The sequence below is a fragment of the Cariama cristata genome, unplaced genomic scaffold (genome assembly GCF_000690535.1).
Source record: "Cariama cristata isolate BGI_N322 unplaced genomic scaffold, ASM69053v1 scaffold2498, whole genome shotgun sequence".
Lineage (NCBI taxonomy): Eukaryota > Metazoa > Chordata > Aves > Cariamiformes > Cariamidae > Cariama > Cariama cristata.
Window position 1 is genome coordinate 57,976 of NW_009632642.1, and position 24,342 is coordinate 82,317.

General features: G+C 36.2%; 1 protein-coding gene across 1 annotated transcript in view; it reads right to left on the reverse strand.

The window, feature by feature from the left end:
- Positions 1-24,342, reverse strand: part of PDGFC (platelet derived growth factor C) — a 37,201-nt gene that overhangs the window by 2,181 nt on the left and 10,678 nt on the right. The window contains exon 3 of the mRNA XM_009706416.1: positions 4,926-5,133. Coding sequence (XP_009704718.1) covers positions 4,926-5,133 — 208 coding nt within the window. The remainder of the gene's footprint in view (positions 1-4,925; positions 5,134-24,342) is intronic.

Sequence of the window (24,342 nt, forward strand, 5' to 3'; positions counted from 1 at the left end):
CTCCTTCATAGCAGCATATATATGAATTTCTGTTGCTTCTCTACATCTCATTTTCACTTGGTGTGTCTTAAATAAAATACAGCTCCTTTCTGTAAGCACCTAAGTTGAAGTGCAAGTTAAAGACATTAATATTTGGCACCAGTTTCCCTCTAAACTGATTCCACTGTATCACACTAAAGTTTCACTATGCCAGTGGTTGAACGGCAAGCTCATGACAAGATCTGAAATAGGGAAATCTCCTTTGGGTTCACCTCAGCTGCATAGCCAAGAAGTAACAGGCCTTGAAAGAGGTAGTTAAGTCTGAAAAAAAAGGGGATTGGTTTCATGAAAAAATTAATAAATTTTTTACTTTGGTGAAGAGCAATATAATTTCATTTATTTCAGAAAAAAGCCAGACTATAATGATCATGATCTGGGATCTTTTGACTGAACTGTTTCTTTCCAAACATACCAGCATTAAGGAACAGAGATAATATCTAATTCACAGGAGTACTTTATCTGGTGAAAAAAGATAAAGAAAATTCTAAGATAATATGGCTACTGAGATGACTGAAATAGAGGTCTTGAACAAAGCACCAAAGACCTTTAAACCAGCTGGTTAAATCAAGAAGAAACTAGGGAGAAAAAAATCCCAGTGCATTGGTATTACTTAACAAATACTTTATAGCTATTGCTAGCAGTTTGTAAATAAAAAGATTTAAAATAAAGCTAAAATATGTTCCTGATCTGAATCACCCTCTACTATGTAAAGAGCCTCCAGAGATCACCAAGGAGAACTTCAGCCTGGTAAGGCAAGATAATACCTCTCAACTCTATTTAAACATGTAAAAAATAAAGACAATTTAAAAGCTGCATTTCTATAGTAGAAATGCTTGCTGTCCCAGGAGCAGATCTTTGGGCATCAATTTAATTCCATGTTTCTTCAAACATTTCTTTTGCAGACTGTATCCATATACTGGCATCCATAAGTAAGGGTTTATTGTTGTGAAAGGTCAGTTAAACACACTGAAGCCTTTTCTCTGCTTGTACTTACGGTGAATACCAAGCTGGGGCACTTCATTCCATCACTATCAGGTTAACATAGGCTCCTAAATAAACAATCTGATTTTTAAAAGCAAGGAGTGTGTAATAACTCCAATAAAGTTACTGATAGGACGCCAGCCCGCCTCCCACACTGCAAGAGCATTCCTTAGAGAAAGCTGAGCAGGGAGCAGAGGAAAAGAGAGAAAAAACTTCCAGGGAAGAGATTCACTGTGAGAAATTAGAAATGATTTAAGCTCTTCTGATCAGCTTAATAGCTCTAGGCTGAGTCATTTAGAGGGTGGACATGTCTACCTCCATTAATCAAGGACCGTGGATAGAAATGGAGTACTTCTTTCTCCTGTTATGTTTTCAAACATATAATAAGTGAACTGTCTAAATGAGGATAAAATGCCTAAAGCACAATAAGAAAATGCTAGCTCTGCTAATACTTTCTACTGGTGGATTTCTGCAGAGTCTGACATGCTTGGTACAGTGAATTTCAAGAAGATAAACCTATACATCCTAACACCGCTGCTGCTCAGCTCTTCACCATGAGAAAATGAAATTGGGAGCTGGGCACTGATGCCTCTTCCAGCAAGCCCACCAACCAGTGGGAAAGAGATGCCTGCGTGGCATTGTGCTTCTCCATTACCTCCTGCCTACTGGCAGCAGCAGACGAATGCACCCATTTACTAGCACTAGCTGTAGTTATAACATAGACAAAAGGGCAATGCACTAAAATGAGCAGCCAGTGTATTACATGTTTTATCACAAAATTTGAACGAATTTGAACTGAACCCCTCAGATCTGCAGACCCAAATTTTAAAAAGGTTCTGTGGAAGAATGTGCCATCAGCTTTTAGCAGATATCTTTCAGTGTGCCTTACTGTTACAATAGGCTTCAGGAGAGCTGAAAAATGTCATGCTTGGTTTCCATGCTTTACAATGTACTAAGGTATACTGCTATTATACCTCACAATGAACCCTTGCCCTACCTTATGTAATTCAATTTCATTAAAAGGTCTGTGGCAAATTTATCTAGTGCTAATATAATCACTTCTTTGAAGTGTGTGAATGAAGCTGTTATTTTTTCAAAGAGTATCTGTCTGTTCAAAATTTATTTTAACACACTGTGGGCACGAAGCTAGATGAGAGAATGTATATATTCCCTTAAAAGTGTTTACTTAACCACAAGAAAAGGTTATGTGGATTTCCCAAGTGCACTGAGTTACGGTACCTGTTATAATGTGAATATTTAAACACTCCTTCAAATTGGCTTCCACTCATGTATCATGTTTGACACAACAGTCAAAGTTCTTTTGTCTAGCACTAGCTCAGGAGGAATGGAAGGCTCTGCAGTAGCACATGAATGGGAAACACTAAATTAAAAATATGAGGAGAAGAAAAAAAAAGGGAGAAGAAAATGTAGATGCAGGTAGGTCTACAGTAAAGTCTGTTTCAAAAGGGTGCCTTCACTGGCACGTACAACTAAAGTAATCCATGTTCACACCACCCTCAAAGTAACTGTGTTCTCCAACTGGCAATGCAACCGTCTGGCATCTTCTGGAACAAGTATCAAGTACCCCAGGGAACTGTCTTTCCCAAAACACTTTTCCAGCTGGATGCTGCTCTCAAAGTCAATGAAACAAATTAAATTCTGGTTGGGGCACTTGTGTGCTGGCACAGATAGCAGCAGGATGGTTTTAATTCCTAAGCACCTTGGAGATGTTCCTGGGAGTCTAAGTTTCTTCCTGGCTCCTATAATGCGACAGGGCTGTTAGAAAACCCCAAGCAAGGACTAAAAAAAAACAAAAAAAAAGTCACGTAACTATACAAGAAAAGCATCTACTAAGGACTATGGTTGGATTGTGACTCTCCTTCTTAGCAGACTTCAGAATATGGTCTAATGATTATGCATAGATTTCTGTGGGAAGCGATGGGATTATTTCTTTGCACAGCAAAATATATTTATTTTTAAGGATGTTTAATATTGTAAAAGAATTTAAGAGTATATTTAGACAAAATCTCTGAACTTGGTGTTTCTTCTTTCCTGGCTAGAAGTTTTTGGAAGCATTTTACCCAGAGAAGACACGAGACACAGAAGTTCTGTGGAATTTAGATTGTCCAAATATAGTCTTTTTCATATGAATTATTAAGTAGGAGTGGAGGACAATACTCTTCTCTACATAAAGTAACATACACTTTTAATTACATTTTTATTTAATCTAGATGTGAACCGATGTTTGTCTATGAATGCAGGACAGTAATTTAGCTTTTACACTGAAATATTGCAAAAATAAAACCGATTAATCATAGAATCAAAGAGTTTGAAAAAAACCAAACATTTTAGGGCATGCACTTCTCCCAAACATTTCTTTAAAAGGTTTTTAAATACAGCAAACACGCTACTAGAAGAAATAACACTAAAAGAAGAAGAAGAAAAAATAAAGGTTTGCTTTCCCTATCTATTGAATAGACCTAACAGTTAAAACTATGTCATCTCAAGTGGACATATTTTCCACCTCAGGCTATTACATTACACACTCAGTAATGCAGTCTGAGGGTGGTCTCTTAAAGATAAATGTGGCAATACCGTGATATGTTTATTCGGGGGGGGGAGGGGGGGGAAGGCGGGAATCTATTTAAGCATCTAATTAGAAGTCTTTAAAAGATTTACTCTGATAGTTTCTTCCTAAGATATGTCTTGCAGGGAGTTGCTTTTGTCTGTACAGATGTTATCCAACACATGCATTTTAGTTTATGTAAGGTTGCACAAATTACATTTTGTTTTTCTCCCACTTACTGTATGCTTATGGGATACATTTGGCAAATACTGAATCTCTTTAATTAGGAAAGTGTTAAATGACTATCGGAAAGTCATGGTCCATTGCTGAAAGCTTTTAAAGAGATTTCCTCCTCTTTGACTCTTGATTTAGTTGCGGTGTGCATAGCTGTAAGGTAGAAGGTAGGGTAGAAGTGTTGAATTTTGGGCTCTGATTCAAAAATTAGCTGCCAAAAACTTAAATTTGAGTTATGAAAGGTTTTACTTCCTCCCTTTTCTTGTTGATCAGATGACAATCTAGTTTACGTTTGTCAACAGAGGAGTCTATTCAGTTATGCTCATGTGTTTTCATTTTCATGCTGTATGGTGGGCAAGGAAGGAGGTATTGCCTGCATGCTATCCATTCACACGGAATCCATAAACATGAAATAGTGGGCAGCATCTGGATGATATGTGGTAGAAAATTCATGAATGTCAAATGTAGGTGGAAGAAAATGACTTGCTAAACAAGAAAGACCTTCACAAGTCTTGAAATACATAATCTACTTTACATCTGATTAAGCTGACAACTGTACGATCAAACTGGACATGGACACAGGGATTTCATGAGATATCATGGAAAACAAACATTTAACATTGAGCTAATTATTCTCAAGTCATATGGTGTAGAGACTGGAACAATTCTAAGGAAACAAACCAATCGTTCACATGATACAGTAAGTGTAAGAAATTACCTACCTCACACAAAAAATATAGATTTTGCCTTCCATAAAAAAAGAAACCCACGAAGTCAGATCATGTCACCCAGCCAAGATGCTCCACTACTTTGTGGAAATAAAGACCTCCCAGGTTCCCTACAGCAAACTACCCTGTCTGCTTCTATTTTTTTTCCTCTTTGTTACTTTATCCTGCTAAACTCCTATCAGTTTTCAGTTTAGTTATTGTCCTTTTTCAGATAATATAATGGTAAGAATAGCTAACAACAATGAACTCTGCTGTATTTCTAACATATTCCTTCCTTGGAACCAAAATTCAAGGTGAAGAATGATCTTAATTACTGTTTCTTTGTGAAGAAAACACACCTGTAGAAAGCTGCAAGGCCAGACAGAAGAGTAACTTACCTCTTGATTTCCTCCCATGGATATATGCCTTTCCAAGAAGTTGCCACGTTGGCCTGTACAAATCTTCCAAATCCAGCTGCCACCGATCTGGTTCAAGGTACCGGATAAGTTCTTCCACAGTACTAAATCCAGCAACGGCATTGTTTAATACATCTAATGGTAAAGCCGATGCGGGTAGCAATGATGGGCTAGGTGCTTCTGTGTGGTGCTGCAATCAAAGCCAAAAGAAGAATACCAGTCAGAGGGTTAATGGATCTGCTTTGATGAAGTGCTGTACTTTATGAAGTTACATAGCTGGGAAAGTTTATAAGTGGCTAGCTTGTTTCCACTGTACAGTTTACCTAATAAGACAAATGACAAGAGTCAAAAAGTACCTAATTATTCTTCAGCGATAATTGTAAACAAACTTCCAGTAGACAGTTTTCCCACTTCTTACATTCCTAGCCTTGAAGACAGCATGCTACTATACCTGTTCTTTGAAGAAGTTCACTGAGTGATGGACAAGATTTTAGAACCAGAACAAAGAGTGATTTGAAAATATGGCCCCCTTGCAGGCAATTACTGTAACTCCCTAGAAATGTAACAGTTATGCAGGAAAAAATTATTCAATAAAATAATCCTTGCTACACTACATACTAAACAGCAGTTTTCTACAATACATATGCCTGTGACAGCTGTATTTCATACCAATAATTATATTTTCCTTTCTGTGCTCTCAATTCTATTAAATATGCATTTTTGGTTTCAGCTAAATCTGTGGTTGAAAGTACAGCAAATGGAAGTAAATACCATGCCCTTCCTTTTTTTTTGCTTCAAGGGTTTTTCTCTCTCTATTTTCAAGAAATGCACTCACTAGAATGATGTGTGCTGCTTTTAACTGGGAGTCTTGCAAAAATACTACATAGATCTATTCATACATAGATTCAAACATAGATCTAGTCTGCTGCTACTATTAACTTCACCATATTTTCATCCTGCTAATCTAGCATAATTTCCAATAGAGTGAGTGAAGTAGTTGCTTCCCATTCTGGATGAGTGTGGATTTCAAAAAGTTAAAATATTTCTTTTCCTCTTTGCTCCACTGCCCACATTAAAAATAATAACATGTTGATCCATCTATTAGGTTATGATAATAAAGCAACAGATTCTGGTCTGTAATTTAAATATTTGCTCTTAGCAAAACATGCTACTCAGCAAGTTTCAAAATAGTGCTGTGACCCTATAATTCAGACGGTCAAAAAAATAAATATTCCAAAATTTTTCTTCCTGTTTTTCTCTACAATGATGTATTTGTAACAGTCGTATTTCCTGGTTTGAAGGTGTAAGGTTTTGCTAAGGTGAAAAACAAAGTAATGATCAAATGGTAGAATTAGAACCTGAAGGAAAAAAAAAAAAAAAAGAAATCTTCTCTTTTATTTCCAGCTGAAGAATTTACTTTGGTGTCTTACTTCTACTGAGTTTTTTTGTTGCCAATGAAATAGATGGATTCCAGATGAAGACTCATTGGTCTAGAATCCATTTCCACATTTACAACTTAGAACATGCACACTTAGCAATACAGGAACTAATCCACCGATTTACGTTATTCTGGATTCAGTAGGCATTTGCCTCAGTTAAAACGTTATGAGGGTATGGTGAATCATTGCGCTTCATGGTAATACAATTAAAGTTGTCATCACTTTCTAATCATTCTCACAGCAAACCAAAACATAACAGAGAAAGTAATTGAAACAGCAAAATTGCACAACTTCAGAGATGAACGTTTTAGAATGAAGTAGTTAAAATCTCAATATTAGGAATGTTTTTCCCAATAATCTCTTAATTTAGTCAATTTAAATGACAGTTAAAATGTACCAAAGATTAAAGATAACTGATATCATAAAGCTATAAATGCCATAATTTATGACATAACAACCTTTATGAAATCTCATTTCAATAAATTGTTTAATATAAATGGTAATTCAAATTATACTCTACATTGTTTTTACTTGCTAACAGGTAATTACTTGCTAATAATTTAAACCTTTTGGACAGAACATCCAGGGCAGCATAAATGGTACTCCTTCCTTTGACTAAAATGATACCTTGGAATTTTACACATTCATAATTTCACCTGGTTTTCTGAAAGGTATTTTTGTGTTATATAGGCAATGTTCACATCTGCAGTAAGGTTTTACTCTTAGAGAAAATAACAGGAGAAATGACTTAATTCAAGAGATTAAAACTCAACTTCATTGCTGGGACATACCTTTTAGAACAAGCAAATACAAAACCTCAGCATAACTCTGAAATGTAGTACCATTGTTGTAATTTCAAAATGCTGAAATGCTCCTTAAATGGAGCTTTCCCTCACTTTACAGCAATTCCATCACTTCTATAATAATTCCTTCCAATTAAATAATCTCAGATAAAAATCCACATGCCTAGAATTTAATCTACATCTCTCCTGACATTCCTACTCTGATCTTCGCCTCCACTTGCATGCCTGACACAAACTGATGCTGTCAAGCCACTCTCTGTGCAATGTTACCCACATCAGTACTCAGTAGGTCTCAGAGATGCAGTTTTGTTGCAGAACGGTGGTGTGAAAGCCTCACAGGAGGACCACCAATACGCTCTAGCTGTTTTCTTGCACAGTGTTGATGGAGACAATGAAGATGATCTTACAGTGAAGTAGCTATCTGTCAACTACACATCTATTCTACAGTTGGCATCACCTAACCTACTCCACAGAACTATATAATATCTCCCCTAACAGGTCAGCTACACATAATCAACTTTTGATATAACAGATATCTCTTTATCTGTCGGGGGAGACATAACTCTAGACAGCAGACACTTGCTTAGGTACAGCAGCTAGCCAAAACAGCTTTCCTGATGGAGACCACTTATTGGGAAGTGATGTTCTCCAAGCTTTTCCACAAAGACTAATCGACACCAAACACTGTCATAGCAGCACATCCTCAATTAATACCAATGTTTTAGGCTTGAGATCACCTTTTTTCTTTTCCTGCCTGAGCAGGAACAATTTCTGTCAAGACAGATTTGAAAAATGCATCAACGAGTTCTGTATTTTAACGTGATTCCTCTAGTAAACAAAACAGTCTATAGTTTTTCAATTTCAACTTACTTTAATATGAATAAACATGTTTAAAAACAAGATACAGCCAAATAGTTGCATCTTTATTGTTAAAGTGATTCAGGATGAAAACCAGAGCAGAAAACATAGGGCTTCTGCTGCCCTGTAGAACAGCCAAGAACGACAATTAGTGTTGGATCAAACAGAATTTTCATTAGGTCTGTTTATATTGTATTTCTGTATGTGTACTTCACTCTGTCAAAACAAATACCTTTATAAAAACCCCTAAGGTGTTTACAAGTGTAAAAGACAGGCAAATAGATCAAATTTAGGCAACAGTTTAAGATATGGGCTTGGAAAAAGAAGGAAATAACACGAAGACTAACTTCGCAAAACTATTCAGCCCTGAAGATTATATATAACAACAGCACCCCAGAAGAAACTTAGGGAATAAAATGCATTTTAGAGTGCTCACAATGTTAGTTGTGCCCTATTAAAGGAATCAAAGCTACTCCATCTAGCCTCTTTCTCAAAGCAGAAAGGGTAGGACACTCTTACAAGTAGAATAAGAAGGCAACCATCACTGAAGCAGTAAATCTGAACAAAAACTGAAACAAATTAATTTGAAATTACCTAGCTGAAGATCAAACCTAAAGGATGGTTTTCTGTGTAGCATAATTTGAAGACTTGTGATTAGTTTCTTGCTCTGACACATATTTCCTGTCTGATCCTGAGTATAGTATTTAGGCCATAGCCCCATGGTGTAAAGCATCTGGCAGTAGCATCTCCTTGCTACACCAGCATGACTGTATATGTGGCTGCATCATAAACAAAAAGTACTCTTTCTGAAAAAGAATATTTCTCATCTCCTTTTTTCTTTAACCGCAATCTTATTCACAGAGCAGACCTCCAACAGCAAAGCCATTGCAACAAAAAGCACAGCGGCCGCTAACACAAACGTTTTTAGATTCACTCTGGCATCAGGAATTTCATAGCATTCGGGTTTGTAACACAGCCTTATCAAATCTGTAAAATGAGCATAAAAGCAATTCCTTGATCTCTCAAGTTCTGTGAGAAAATGAATACAATAATCAATCATTAGATGCTCATTATTGGTGTTTCTGAAGAATCCAGAAGCATTAGATAGATAAAGGGTAAAACTTTAATATGAGACTGTATGTTACAACCTTTCCTGTTCTGCCACTATCCATCTGTGCTCTCCTTGCACTGAACTTACTCCAAGGATAAACAATTCAGAACAAAACAGCACTCACCTACAATCTACACAAGATCAGCTCTTAAGCACCACCGCGATCTAAGCAAAGCCTTCCTTTTGCTCCTGTCTCATAGGATAAGCCTGTCAAGGTACTGACACTACCCTCTTCCAGCTAAAGGAGAGGCAAGAAGTAATTTTGTTAGTTTGCTGCAGCCAGGAGTGTGGAATTTCATGTTTAATAACGCAACCACTGAGTTAAGACTGGAACAACAAAAACAAGTGAGTCAAATACTTGGCATGATGGGACACTTACAAGTAGTGAATAATACGTCTAAAATAATTCCCTCCTCACAAAAGAAATCCTCTTTTTTTTTTTTTTTTTAATTTCTTGTCTTGAGGAAAACTTTTATCAAGCAGTTTCTGAGTGAAAACCCATTTATCAGTTGTCATAGTTTAGAGAAACTATTAAATATCAGTATGGTTTAATCGGACTATATGGGACTCTATAACAAAGAAAACCTGAGAGGAACCTCCTCTCCTCCAAAAACCAACTAGGATCAGTACTTTGAAAAAAAAATAACATATTTCTTCTAATGAAATAGCCTCACAGCTTTTTAAAATTATTATTATTATATAGGAACACTCCACGTCCTTCTTAGATTTAGAGATATGCTCTTGAAACTAACAGTACATGCACATTCTTGTAACATTCACAATAAAGAAAGTCTGTTTTCTTCCTTTATAATTACAGGTAGCCCTCCTATTATCATTATTAGAAGCTATGAGTGAGAGCAGATATCCAACTCTTTCTGAGTTTGCCCTGAGGACATAGAAGCTTCTTAGCATAACAACAGCTTTTTCTTTTCTCCCATGAGTACATGCAGTAATAACTGTGAAAAGCCTCTAGAAATCCTGACCTACCTGAAAAAGCACAAACTTCTACTTGCTTGCATCTATGTACTACAAAAAAGCTAATCCATTTGTGAAAGTCTGTCACTTGCGAGGACACCTTCTCTGTGTAACATTAACCTGCACCACTGCTATGTAAAATGTTAGTCCTGTTAGCAGTAGCAGTATAGAAGGAAGCGGAGATGATCTGTAGCTGGGCCTGTGCACAACCGCCTCAGCAGAGAAATCAAGTTCCAAGATCCTCTTCTTGTGACTCCAGCAAAGGAATGAAAATAAAGAATGCGCAAAGGCAGGTAATCAATTTAGACTGCCAAAGCTGGGGAGTAAGGCAAGGATGTTTACTTGCATGTGACAGAGATGGAAGCCAAGAAGGCTGGCGCAGTTGCCATCCATTGCAGCACTTCTTACTTCTTTAGCTGAAGTTAGTGTCGTATCAGCGAGGGTGGTTGCATGAGAGACACAGCAGCTCCAGGTCTGGTAAATTAAGCTCCAGCGGCATCGAAGTAAACATGCATCTCGTTCAGCTATCCGCACTTCAGGGACATAACTTCTGCCAGTCAAACGGGTATCAACCCTTCTCAATTTAATCAGCTACTGCATATGAGATCCAGAATGCTGGATGACAGGCCCCTCTTTTCTTACTGGGCCTCCAGCTTTCTGCCTTTCATAGGATCCCTAAATTTTCTGTCCTTATATTGTGCTATGACAGCTTACCAAAAGCTTCTCCAGCCTCTTTTCATATGCACGCAGGGCTTTCCTTTTATCTCACTGAGGACATTATTTGCTCAGTATCCATGGGCTTGTGCCAATTTACGTCTTAAAGCCAGACAGAGAAGGCTTTCCAAACTCTACATCCGTATTTTTGTTAGGCACTTTGAGGATTGCTTCCCAAATTGTGCATTACTTCTACTCTCCTTTCCATAACTGTCAAGAGAAGAAAGGTCACAATGGAAAGTGAATGTGTTCATGCCTTTCTGTCTTTGTCTGTCACAGGTTTGAATAAAAGAATAAAGATGTGTAAAAGTAGCGTTGGGAGCTGCCTAACATTTCCTCAGGTTAAAGTTTTGAGATGAATATTCCCCCAAACAGAGTTTCTGTGCAGTTCATAGAGAAGGCCTGGAATTCTAATTGCGTTGGACACAACCGGGAGATGCTCTCAAGGAAATTAGTAGCATGGGAATAGCACAGGACATCACTAATCACCAGCTTGCTTCAGGCAAATTGCAGTTTTCTGCCCGAAGCCTGTGCACTCTGACACCCTTTGAAATACACAGCATAGGCGTGAGAGCCACTCTTGTGAAGACGAAGATGACACATACCTAGAGCAACTTCATAAACTCTCGGAGGATGTCACCAATAGCAATAATCTCTAGAAGCCATTTTCAAAAAACTTTAGTGATTCGGTTAGTTCTCATCATAAATATCTGTAACCACATATGTGTACAGATATATATGTGTGTTTATATACGTATAAAAATACATTTTACTTTTTTCTGTGATCACATGTATCAGTAATAATCCACACTAATTCATTTTAAAGGCAAAAAAAAGAAAACTAATGCTCACAGCACTGTATTGTATGGAAGACCTTATTGTCAATACACTTCATCATGATAGTTGCAGCGTTTTCTACTCCTAGGAAATATATACACACAAAGAATTACCTTTCTTGGATGCAGTTGCATGGAATTACTGATTTTTTTCAGGGCATTTGTTAAGTCTTACCGAAGCAGCACATGCTACCTCATCAGCATTTCATAAACAATACAAAATTACCAAATTTCTCTCTCCCATCTCTCCTCTACTGAAAGTATTTGTTATTCTACAAAATGATCCAGTGACTCTTGTAATTCTTTTGGGTAAGAACTTGCATTTATTTATTCATTTATTTATTCTTTCAGTTAATTAAGGAGAGAAGAGGTATAAACAATTCTGCTTGAAAGCTGTGTTGGCAGCATCTCTGGCAACAGCAGAGCTCTCAAAACATGAAGTATACAATCCCTGCAACCCCCTGAATCCATAAAGCTTGCAGATTCAGCCTGCTAGTTTCAAGAGACATCAAGTTTTGATGCCTTTCTACCTTTGCCACAGGTTTTTACTATATTTGTTTACATTAGGAATTTGCGGCTGTAGTACTGAGTCTTCTCTCTAGAATCTTATCATTCAAAGAAATGTAAGACCTCTCATGACTCCGACACATTTCGGCCCAGTAGCCAAACACTCATCCTTGTTCTGAAAGCATGTCCTGATGTACCGAGTTGAACAGGGAGCATTCAAAAGCAAACGCTTAGTCTGTTATGCATCATGTCCAATAGTATAGAACAAGTTATGGCATAGACTATCTCCATGACAAAAAGTTTCAAAGTGAAAGCAGTAGGTCAGTTTTCATCTCGAGTCTCTTCCTCAAATAATTTGTCTTTTTTGTTATTTTCAGATTACTGTAGATATGCAAACTAATTTTAGGTATCTAATGCCTGAGTTTTGGTTCCTATAAAGTATACTTGTGGCAGAGTAATATCTAAACCATAAACTGCTTCCAAAACCTTAATTTTTAGTGAGCACTGTCTTCTTGTTTATACATCTCTCTCTTCTAAATAAGACTTTAAACAAAATTTACAGTGACCTCTCCCCACTCCATACAAGTATATATATCTGCCACAAGAAAAAGTAAGTCTACCTTTTGTATCCTAGCAATAACTGCAAAATGTTTTGACTTCTGAACTTCAGAGAAACTTGTATTATAACATTCTCAAACCAAACATATGCAATACATTTAAAACTAAATAGATGTTTATTTACCTCATGCATGTGCACACAGAAGGACTATAACTGCAACTTAAAAAAGTTAAAACCCAGTAGATAATTTTATTTTTTGTATTATTTGAACACTTAATAAAAATATTTAGTCTAACTCAGACCATGGGCAATAATAATATCTATATATACATTTTAAAGAGTACGAAGTGTGTGTTTATACAGACAAAGTACCTGCTGAAAATGACTGAAAAAAGACTGTGTAAAGGCAAAATGAAGTCCCAAAATAATTTACTGAAGTACAGTTTCTCTCACTGCAATCTCAAAATCTTTGTTTGTTTTTTTTGTTTTGTGCTTGAATTGTGCTTGTGATTAAGGCAGTAGGGTACTTCATGACTGTTTTTAACAGTAATATCAACACTTTGCACTAAAATATTCCTTCATGGATGTCCAAAGATACTTGAATGCATGTATTAGTAGACAGCTGAATAAGAAGTGGTATAAATGCTGGCATAAATAAACCCTTTACCTTCATTTTGTGAATATAAACTTAAATGCAAAAATGTACAGGGTCAATAATAGAGATGTATAAATATTATATACCCTACCCAACACTTAATCCTATTGGACAAATCTGATTATTTCTTCTTTATATATAGTAAAGTAGCATTGCAACTGATCTTTTTTTGTCCATTACATGATATTTTCTAGAACGTCCTATTTTGATGAATATTGTGTTACACCTGCAATTCCTTTCTAGAAGAGAAAGTTTATAAAGAACTACATATCAAATACTGAGAGCAAGAAAGAGAATCTCTCTTCTCAGTATTTATAACCAGATACTACTAATTTTTTTTTACAGTTCAGATCGAAAGTCGTATTTAGTGTACAGAGACCCCCTGGCTCCAAGACTTAGCTGAACTTTAGCAGAAAGGGAGAAACAAAAGAATCCCACCACAGAGTAACTTCTTTCCTTGAAACTCTGTTATTATGCAAGTCTTGTATACACACCTGTTGTAGGCTGAAATGTGGAATAGCTTTTACTTCAGTTAGGAGAAGGATTTGCAACAGAACCACCTGAATTATCCTTAAAATGTGAAATTATCATCTAAAAGGAAGAATATAATTGTAATTGAACAAGTAGTAATGTAAGTGCCTCAGTGCACAAACGAATCAACTCAAAAAGAGATTCCTACAATCAGACTGCAAAGAGCACGTAGATGAATGAATGTCCAATGAATGTTCGCTCAGATCTTATTGCAAATAGGGTTACCGTGATTATTAATCACTGCATTTATAGATACACCCAAAATTCATATAGGAAACACACTTGCGTCAGTTACATTTATGATTTATAGAAGGATTTTTTTTTTGTTTTGGTCTGTACACAAAGCTCTAGTTCTTACTTGACTGACAGTAGCTTATAAGGAATAAACAGTCAACATATGTGCAGCTGTTCTGAATAGAAAAAAATTTTTCTACATTCTTCTGTAACAGGGGATGTGGTCAACTATAATTAAAGGACATCATGTTTGCAGACCTTTTTTTAAATTACTCATTTTACTCAAAATACTTGAATACTTATAAAAAGCTTAACCAAATGGAACAACAAGTGTTTGGAGTCAGGGAATGAACTGCGCTTTAAGTTGCCTCTAGATATTAGAAATGGGTGGCTGTTGTTAAGAAAATGTTTACTTATCCCAGTAGGTTCATAGGAGTTTCATCAAACATTAAACACCAGGAATGACTGTTCATTACAACTGGAAAGTGTATTTGCAAGGACAGTGAAAAGGACGCTTTGACAGTGCATGCAATTTTAATTTAATCCTTCAGTATACATGTTAAATTGCATTCCATAACAGGTTTCTGTTCATTTCATATCACAATAAAAGGAACACACCCAACATTCCTGTACAGCAGACATTGCAAATCAGAGCTTGTCTTGCCTTGAAGGTAGAAAGTCCTTGAACAAAACATTACTTTACAGGGAAGGAACCTCAGCTCTGTCCTCATGTATCCGTTCTTAGTGTCATCAAACATGTTGGAGATTTACCAGATTTTAAGATTTGTGACGAGAAATAGTTTGTATTGTTTACTTGTCATATTTAAATTTGCTTTATATGTAGCATACATGTCACAACCCAAAAAGCATGGTAGACACTGTGGCCCACATAAAAATTCTCACACCGTTTGAACACGCCAGATTTATAATTTGTAAGCTAGCTTTTATAGCCCTATACTGCTAATTATACTGTTGTCCTGACATACTCCTAACATTCAGCTCTATCACTCAGAATCACAGGTGGTCAGGGTTGGCAGGGACCTCTGGAGATCACCTAGTCCAACTCCCCTGCCAAAGCAGCGTCACCTACAGCAAGTTGCACAGGATCGCGTCCAGACAGGTTTTGAACATCTCCAGAGAAGGAGACTCCACAGACTCTCTGGGCAGCCTCCTCCAGCGCTAGGCCACCCTCAAAGTACAGAAGTTCTTCCTCGTATTAAGATGAAACTTCCCGAGTTTCAGTTTGTGCCCGCTGCCCCTTAATCTGTCGCTGGCCACCACTGAAGAGAGTCTGGCCCCATCCCCATCGCTGGCCAACATTTAAAAATCCCTTGCATTTAGGAGTAAAACATTAAAAGCATAAATGCAAAATCCTAAGTACAGAAGTCCTGAAGTAGAATAAACAGTGTTGCAGAGGACGTGCACAATGTGAACCTGTTTTGAAAGAGGCAAATCTCCTTCAGATATATTCAGAATAGCACCATAAAGCCAGACTACCGAGCTGCCAGGGAGGTCTCAGCTGAAATAGTGTTCAGATTTATCTCCAGCACTTGTAAGATACAGGTAAAGAGAAAGAGAGTATTTGGAGAAAGAGCAAGAAGAAAAAGAAAACATGAACTATGATAAAAGATTGAATGATACAAGTTTCTTTGATCTCAACAAGCCTAGGCTGACAGGAGATGTGAGAAACATGTAAAAGAGCATCAGACGATCAGCTGTTCCCTAGTCCATCAATGTCAGTAAAGATTTATGTTACATATTAGAAAAAAAACTCATACTGTATAAAGCAGTACAGCAGATGATCAGAGAAGTCTCTGAAATCTCCATCCCTGAACTTCAGAAACAGTACAAATACCTACCAAGAACGAGCATGGTCTATCTACTCCCTACTTAGAGTATGACAATGGCTCAGAAAACACCCCCCAGAGTTCCCTTCCAACCTCCATTTCTGTGATTGCGTTACACAGCATCTATCCGGTAACCTCACTGTTTCTAGAAAACATGTAAAATTCTGCTGAGGGAAATGCTGAATTCTAGAAAGAAATTAATTCTAAATAATTTTAAAATCTGTGCTATTGATTAGCTATGCCCCAAACTCTTCCATATACATAATCAAACTCTTATACACCTTTTTCCTCAGTGATTATTTCTCTATTTGTACATTTTAACCCTTTAGATTTATTCTGTTAATGTTGTAATAAAAATCAATAACTGCATGCCTGTATACCTAAATACAGAATATTTGGTAGAAAAATATGTCCCCTTTTTTTTGTTGTGTATCAACCCAAAAGCCCTTAACTCACATAAGAATATGAAAATTAATGAAACTACTCCACAGTTTTGGACTTTAATTTAGGTACCTTCTCTTGAAAAAAAGTAGGGAGTCATGGGTTTTTAATAAAAGTTGGTTCCTTGGGAGCAGTAGAAGTTCCTTTGGCAGTATCATTTACAATTTCTTTGAAGCCTCAAAATAGTATGTAATATAACTCATTTAAGAAGATGGTTTTAGTATCAGTTATAAAATAAAAGTAGACGCATTTCTGCCATGCTCTACTTTTTCAATCTCTAAGGCCGCTATTCAAAATGGATCATTCAAAGATGGCTTGAAAGCAGACTACTTTATTCTATTTCTAGTAGGCTCCTATGAAATTTTGGGCTGCTTACAGCATGAACAAGTCTATTAAAATAGAATAGGATAATTTTAAGGTGCCACTACAAGTAACTGCCTCAGCCTGATTCTTGGTGTTATTTTAAAAAACCCACAATCTTTGTAACAGTCTGATTACTTTTATTATAACAAATAAATATTTTTTTCCTTTGTACACACAAGTCCTTCTCAGCCTTTCCTTGACACAGGTAAAAAGAAAAAGAAAAGAAGCAAAGATGAAATCTGCCAAGTAATAACCCCATAGTATTAATAAATCTAGAACGTCGTAGAGCAAATCTCATTCTCCCAAAGACTGCAAGTAAATCAATCAATTTCCATTAAGCCTGAAAGAGCTTCAGTTATAGCACTGTCACCATCCACAGATGTGGCCAAATTATCTTTAACTAATCTGGTCAACTAGATCAAGTCTTTTGACATATATATATTTAATTACATTAATTTGGGCTTGCTAACATGATATGAGTAAGAGTGGCAGAAATGATGGAAAAATCATGCTGACTTATGTTCTCAACTAGGCCATTAATCTTCCTTGTAATGCTTTAAACAAGTCTATTTAGGCATTGATTACGGCCCCAATTCTGCAACCAGAACTGCAAGCATGATCACGCTGACTTAAAGGGATCTCCCTCTGCCTGCACAGAGCTGCGCCGCCTTTCGCATTACTTCTCTCCTGCACGTTCACCGTGCTGTAAAGCAACAAACTCAAAACATTTATCTACACAAAGAAGGAATGCCACGCACTAACGCTGCACTAATCTTAATCCATTTACAAAAGACTGTTCCACCTTATTATTACATTTAAAGAAGGCGAGATTGTCTTTTTTTTTCTTTAATTTCAAAAGCATAATTTTAAGAGAGCTGTAAAGCCTTCTACAGAGGCATCGCTCATTCTATTTCTCACATGTACCTTTTTTATAAAAGGCTCTTTAACACCCATTTGAAAATGAACATTTACATACCGAAACATAGCTTTCTGCTTGTATTTATACTTAAACTATTTGCTCCCTCAGTTTCTTATTTTCCCATTCACTGATTCAGGAATACTGGGTGTTTCTGATGATTTCACATAGAATATATGGAACTAATTACAGGACACAGACATCAAGAACTGTAGTTTTTCTAAACTTTAATTAATTGTGGTTTCACAGGTTGCTATTCATTGCAACCTAGGAAGTGGTTAGATGTGGGGTTTATTATCAGTTTAAATAAAGAGCCAAAGTGTGAGGTATTGCTTCCACCTGTTTGTTTGTTTAAATAAGAATAGAAACCCATTCTGAAGGTTCTCAATACCAAAAATGAAACGTAATTGAGCTGTATTGCATAAATTACACTTAACAAAGCAATATCAAACAAATTGGGTAAATCGACTGTGATGAGTGCCAAGTTTTGCTGAAGAAAGAGTCAATCTAGTATTTGGAGATACATATTTCTGTTTTTGTAAACGATTACACATTTAAGATACCTAATTATCAAGAAGATAGTATCATCATCTTCTTAGCCTTCTTCCACTATTTACTATTTAATTTGAAGTTGGTTTGCATCTTTCAGATTAACTGTGCAGTCCCACTGGACAAACATAAGGATTTGAATGAACAAATTAGGATGTGTGAGCATAAACCACTTGTGGAATGGGAGGGGAGACAAATTGTCATTTCAAGTACATCACCATAATCTTAATACAATTTGACTGAATTTAGATGAGTAAAAATTCCCTTTGTAAGTTTACATTCCAGTCAAAAAGTTAGAAGAGGACATTTTGCTATTTAACAATTAAGCTTATATTCTCTCCTCAAACAATATACTAGTATTAGATACGGGTTACCTTAGCAACTATTATATGTTGTAAAAGAGAGTTCTGAGAAATGAGGATGTTTTAGTAAGCAACTAAAATGCTGACACCCCTTTTCTTTTTTTCTTCCACTATTCCACTTCTCTCACAGAAAATTAAACCAATTTTTGGAGATAAACACTGATTGTGATCTCAGAATGATAACATCAATACTGGTTTTAACCCCATTACCATCAAAGTTAAATTCTTCCAGGCAATCTTTACTTCACTGCTGAAGCTGGTCCATAGTGTATAATTCATTCAATTAGGAGATTAAAGGAATAGGTTGCAATTGTGAAATAAGATCTCACTGGGCAGAACATTATTCTCACTGTAATAAATGCATATAGAGAAATAATTATTTGCCAATTAATTTATCAAGATTTTTTTTAAAAAACAATAACCTATTTAAACTTGGATAATGTGGCCATTATTTTGATGACATGGTCATTGCCTTTCAGAGCCAATATCTAATTTTCCTTTTGAAGGCAATGGGAACTGCTTGTTTAAAAATCTGTCACCACTCACACTGTTTGCATGACAAAGAAGAACTAGAATCAAAACAGCCAAAGATTTCAAAAGCTCATAAATTGGAAAATATAACATTATCTATTATTACAATTTCAATAGTGTGCTTATCACTATATGAATAGAAATAATGAACAGTAAAATTACATGCAATAATAAATCCAAGTTGACGCATTGTTAGAACAACTTTAAAATACTACTATTCTCCTGACAAAAACCATAGGAATACCATTTGTAAACAGAATGATCCAACCATGACAATTTGGCACTATAACTCTTGCCAGTTCCTCCCGCCTCAGGTAACCTGAGTATTATTTTGTCTTTCTCCTCTAAACCACAATACACAGCAGAAAAGAGAAAAGAGCTGCCATCCTTTTCCTGCAGCAGAAAATACCAGTGGAAGGCATGACTGCGTTACTGCAAGGAAGCCATGGCCGATGACAGACGGTTATTGGAGACAGAACATTGTACGTGACAGCATCAGAGCAGGGTATAAAATACCCAAACTGAAAAGTTCCCATGCTGTGTCCTGTACAAGATGTGTTTCTTCCCGGTTCTCTTTGGGGAATTCTCTAATTGCTTTATTAGGAGATTATTTTTTATAAGTATTTAATTCAAGAGAGGACAGTGTGGAGTCTTTCATAAGGAAGCATATTTTTATACTTTATCAGGGAATTAGATTTAAAGAAAAATTAAGAATGGAAACTAATGTTTTTTTCTTGAAACTGTGTTGTTAAAATGATTTTCCTCTGGTTTCAGATTTTTATGATGACATCACCTTAGTATTTTACTGCTCTTCCAAGTACTAACCACAAAATTTAGCCCAGCCCCTATCTATAAATTATCTACTGGCATTTTTGTATAGCACTTGCTTGGTAAATTATAGCTTTGTATGGCTTGCTTAGCATAATTGTTTTTAAAATCATCAGCTTTTTTTAAACAGCCTGTAAAAAAAAGTTGGTTCTGTTCACATTTGGGCAGCTTTTAATTTATTCATTTTCCAAATTCCCCTATAATTTTTAAGCGATTTCAGGTAATGAAATATCAAACCTTATCATGGAAATTTTATGAATTTTTTTTTTCCTTCTTTAACAGCATGGCAAGTCTCTTTTCCAATTTAAAGAAGCATGTTCCCAATGTAGTTTTTAAAAATATTAGATACACTAGTAAGAGAAACATACTTTATAGAAAAGGAGGCAATAAATAACAAAATAGGAAGGGTGCCTACTTAAAATAATGGACAGCAACCATGGTCTCAGAAAATAATCAAAAAAGTCCCTGTAAGTGTACCTATTATCTAAATTAAAATCTGCAAAACCCCCTCACTATTTACTACCACTGTTACATACAAATACTAGGTGTTAATTTCTCCTGTCTGGTCTTAATTCTAAGAAAATGTATAAACAAATCCTTAACTACATAGATGTAAGTGTGAGTAGCTCGCAAAAGTAACAGCTGATTTTACTTTGCCTTTCTTCGGTCATGACATTACCTCAAAGGTGTTCTTAGGCTTTAAATCAACTAGGAATATAGCGCTTCTCTACAGTACATAACCAGAACAGTTTGGTTTACTACGGCAGAGCAGCAGGCTGCTGTGGGGTTGATAGTTGCCCAAAGACCCACACTTGTGGTTCACCTCCGTACAGTGGGCTTTGCACAAGGTTTAGGTTCACCTCTCTCTCACATTTGCAAAATATCAGGCTTTCAATCTAATCATCTCAAAGATGTGCAGGTTTGTTCCTTAAGTTCTAATATTTTGAGATATGTTTTGTTAGGAAAGCCAGGACAGTTAGCAAAGTAGTAAATTACTTCCAAATTTTATATTGTCTTTCATCCACATAAATACCTAGCTGTGAAAGTAACTCAATTTTTTATTCTTAATGATGATTTGAAACATAATGGAAAAACCCTTTGACAATATTTCATTTGTCTTTGTACTGTTGATTTGACCATCTATCTGGTTTTTGTTGAAAAGCTGGGCCGTTTTCTGAAGTGTTTTATACCAGCAAACAGTTTCAAAACACTTATGACTCTTAATTCTACACCTATTATGCATCAAAAGATGTACTGCTATTTTAGGCACCTAATTGCAAGGTTTTTTCTACATGAAAGGTGCCTATGACTTTCTTAAGCAGAAAGGCAATTTAAAAAAGTTAATACAGTATTTAAAGTTACATATATTGACAGAGCACAAACAAGAAGAGATCAATGACAGAATTTACTTTGACTAAAAGACAAGAATTCAAAGCCAAAAAAAGCATTACACAGATGACTCAGGAACGGGAAGTATTTTATTATTAACTTTTGATTACCCAGAACACCTCACATTGAAAATCCCGAAGACAAATAGGCAAACACAAGTCAGAAGAGTTCAGAAGATCAGAGTGATTTTCAGAAGATAAGCAAGGGCAACCCTATTAACAGTTTACATATTAAAAGCCTACATATATGTGACTAACTGTCCTGCCAGTTCGCAAGTTAAAAATGATTTGGCATTTGGCCTTTTCCCCAGGAAATACAAATGATGACCGAGTGACTTTGGCTCAACTCAGTTATTTTACTATCCCTGGCTACCTAATCATTTTGGTCATGTCAATCGGTAGGGAAGTTCAGGGTCAGTTGCACACAGCAAAAATTTGGCTACAAAACAATTTCAGATTTTAGACGTTTTGAAGTTTCAAAAATAGTGACCTTTTTACATTCATATGCAGGGAGAATAAGTAAAAGAAAAATACTGAAAAATAAACATTTGCAAATTCAAATTTAAGAAATTGTATTTACTATGTCAACTATTCAGAAAACCACAAGGATACTGATTTCTAACAAAATTACCTTAGCACAACATCTGTCTAGTTAAAGAGGTCCTGCTGTTTAAAGGGTATTTGTCACACTATTAGAAGAACATTTAGAACACAAGATGTCTACCAAGAAACTCTTAAGTTAATAAAGTGCTACCAAAAGACACCACAGCTACACACACTGGACAATAAAGTGTCAGATTGATTTAATTATCTACACCACTACACTGAAATTCCCCTAACCACCTAACAGACCTACTCAGATGAGGCCTGAGAACTGTTGTATGTGGTGTCAGGGTAGAGTTATTATGGAGTTCCCCCAAGGAATCCTTTGGCAGCTGAAAGGGAAGGGCTGTTAGGAACTACCAACTTCACAATATCTGTAGGATTACATGGAAAATTTCTTCCAAAAGCTCCACCATCTGCTTTCACACCTCCACTTCTCAAGTCCCTTTGAACCTGGTCTTTCGTGCACTAAATCACTCCCTTCAATTTGAAGCCCAGCATTTTATTTCTCCTCATAAATGATTCTTATTATTTTTCTTCTTACGATTTATTGCCTAGCTCAAAAGCAGAGTGAAATGAATAATCAAGCAGCCTGAGCATTCTGCCTCTGGACATATCTTTTGTCAAACAAATTGCCCTACATTTTCACATGCAAGCTTTTTTTATTTCATTTTGTTTTTTAAATGATTACAGTTCTTCAACAATATACACCAGTTATCAGGAGCGAACATGGCAGCAACCCTCCTGAATTCCTTCTCCACCACCCTAGCCAGAGATAATTGAACGAACAGATGCAACAGCTTTGTGGCTATCTAGACTTTCCTATGTAAACAAAACTGAAACCTTTTCAACAAAAATCCTGGCTTCTTCAGCCAGACCTTTCATCATCATCATTAAAAGAAGTTTTGAGTACTTATCAGAAGCTAACAAATGACAGCTCATAATCCCCATCTGTAACACCAGAGGCCAGGTACTGCAAAGACAAGGCAGGTGCAAATCTTGCTATTCCCATAGTGCTTATTATCAAGCCCTTTTCAGAAACAAAAGGATTTCTCTTAACACCACTACCAATACCCCACATTAATCTTTCCACAAGTAAACTCTTACCCTGAAGCTACTACACAGTGTTATTACTCTGTCAAGAATTTTCCTCCTGAATTTAAAGAGGTGCTTCCACCAGTCTGTGGAGTCAGACTGTGCAGTCAGTCATCCACAGAAGCTGCTCCACAGCTGATTTGATCTCAAACATCTAGAGCTGCAGCCATCTTTCCATTTTTGCCATGCAATTCTGCTGTTCCTAAGAGCCCTTCAGATATGGACCACAGATTAAAAAAAAAAAAAAAAAAAAGAAGTTGCATTGAGTAACTCTGTTCTGTCCCAAATTCTTTCCTTTCATTCCTGTTTTCATCGTTTCCTAAGAAAAATTAGCACAGTACACACCACTTTAATTAGTTACTGCCTGTTTTGTTGGGGTGAGGCAATGGATAGGATTGCGGCATGACTAAGACTCTAATAATGGATAGGGACATGACATGAATGCAGCTAAAATAGCATAACTGAAAATTACAGTGCTGCCTTAAACCTAGTATCAAATATACATTTGCTTACCTTTTTTTCCACTAGCAAGCATGTCAGACACAACGCCTCAGTATTTGAAAGCACAAAAAATCTAGGACTGTGCCAGTTACACAGGGGATTACTTTGACAATGGGACAGAGTCACTTTGCTTTGGAATTTGTACAGAAGCCATCAGCGTGCTTTCTCAAAAAGCTGTGAATAACATGTTGATCCTGGAAATTGGAAAAGTGATAGTCAACTAGACAATTATGTAATACTTAAAACATAAAAAAAAAAAGATAAAGGCAGCCAAAAAAAAAAAACCCCAAACCCGAGTAAAGATAAAGGGACCTGGGAGAACAGGAAGGAGATATTGGGGTTTTTGGGGTTTTGGTTGGTTGGTTTTTTTGGGGTTGGGGGTATGGTTTTGGGTTTTTTTTAACCAAACATATTAAGTGAAAAGTAGCTTATATAACATTGAGTAAGGATTAAATTAAAAAAAAAAAAACACACATAAATGAGACACTGCACTCTTTAGAATAGATACGATCAATAAGATTGAACAAGTAAATCTGAACCATGACTACAAAATAATTTTAAAAGACTAAAGGAACATTTGGACATCATTGTGGAATATTTATGTTGAGGTAGCATCCAACAGCTCCAATTAAATGGGATCAGTGAGCTTACAGTTTAAAACTGACACATTTTTATATGCATACATATCCCTCTTAAGTAAAGGAGTTTGAAGTTTCTGTTCTATGAGGTGCCTATACAATTCGATTTTAGCAA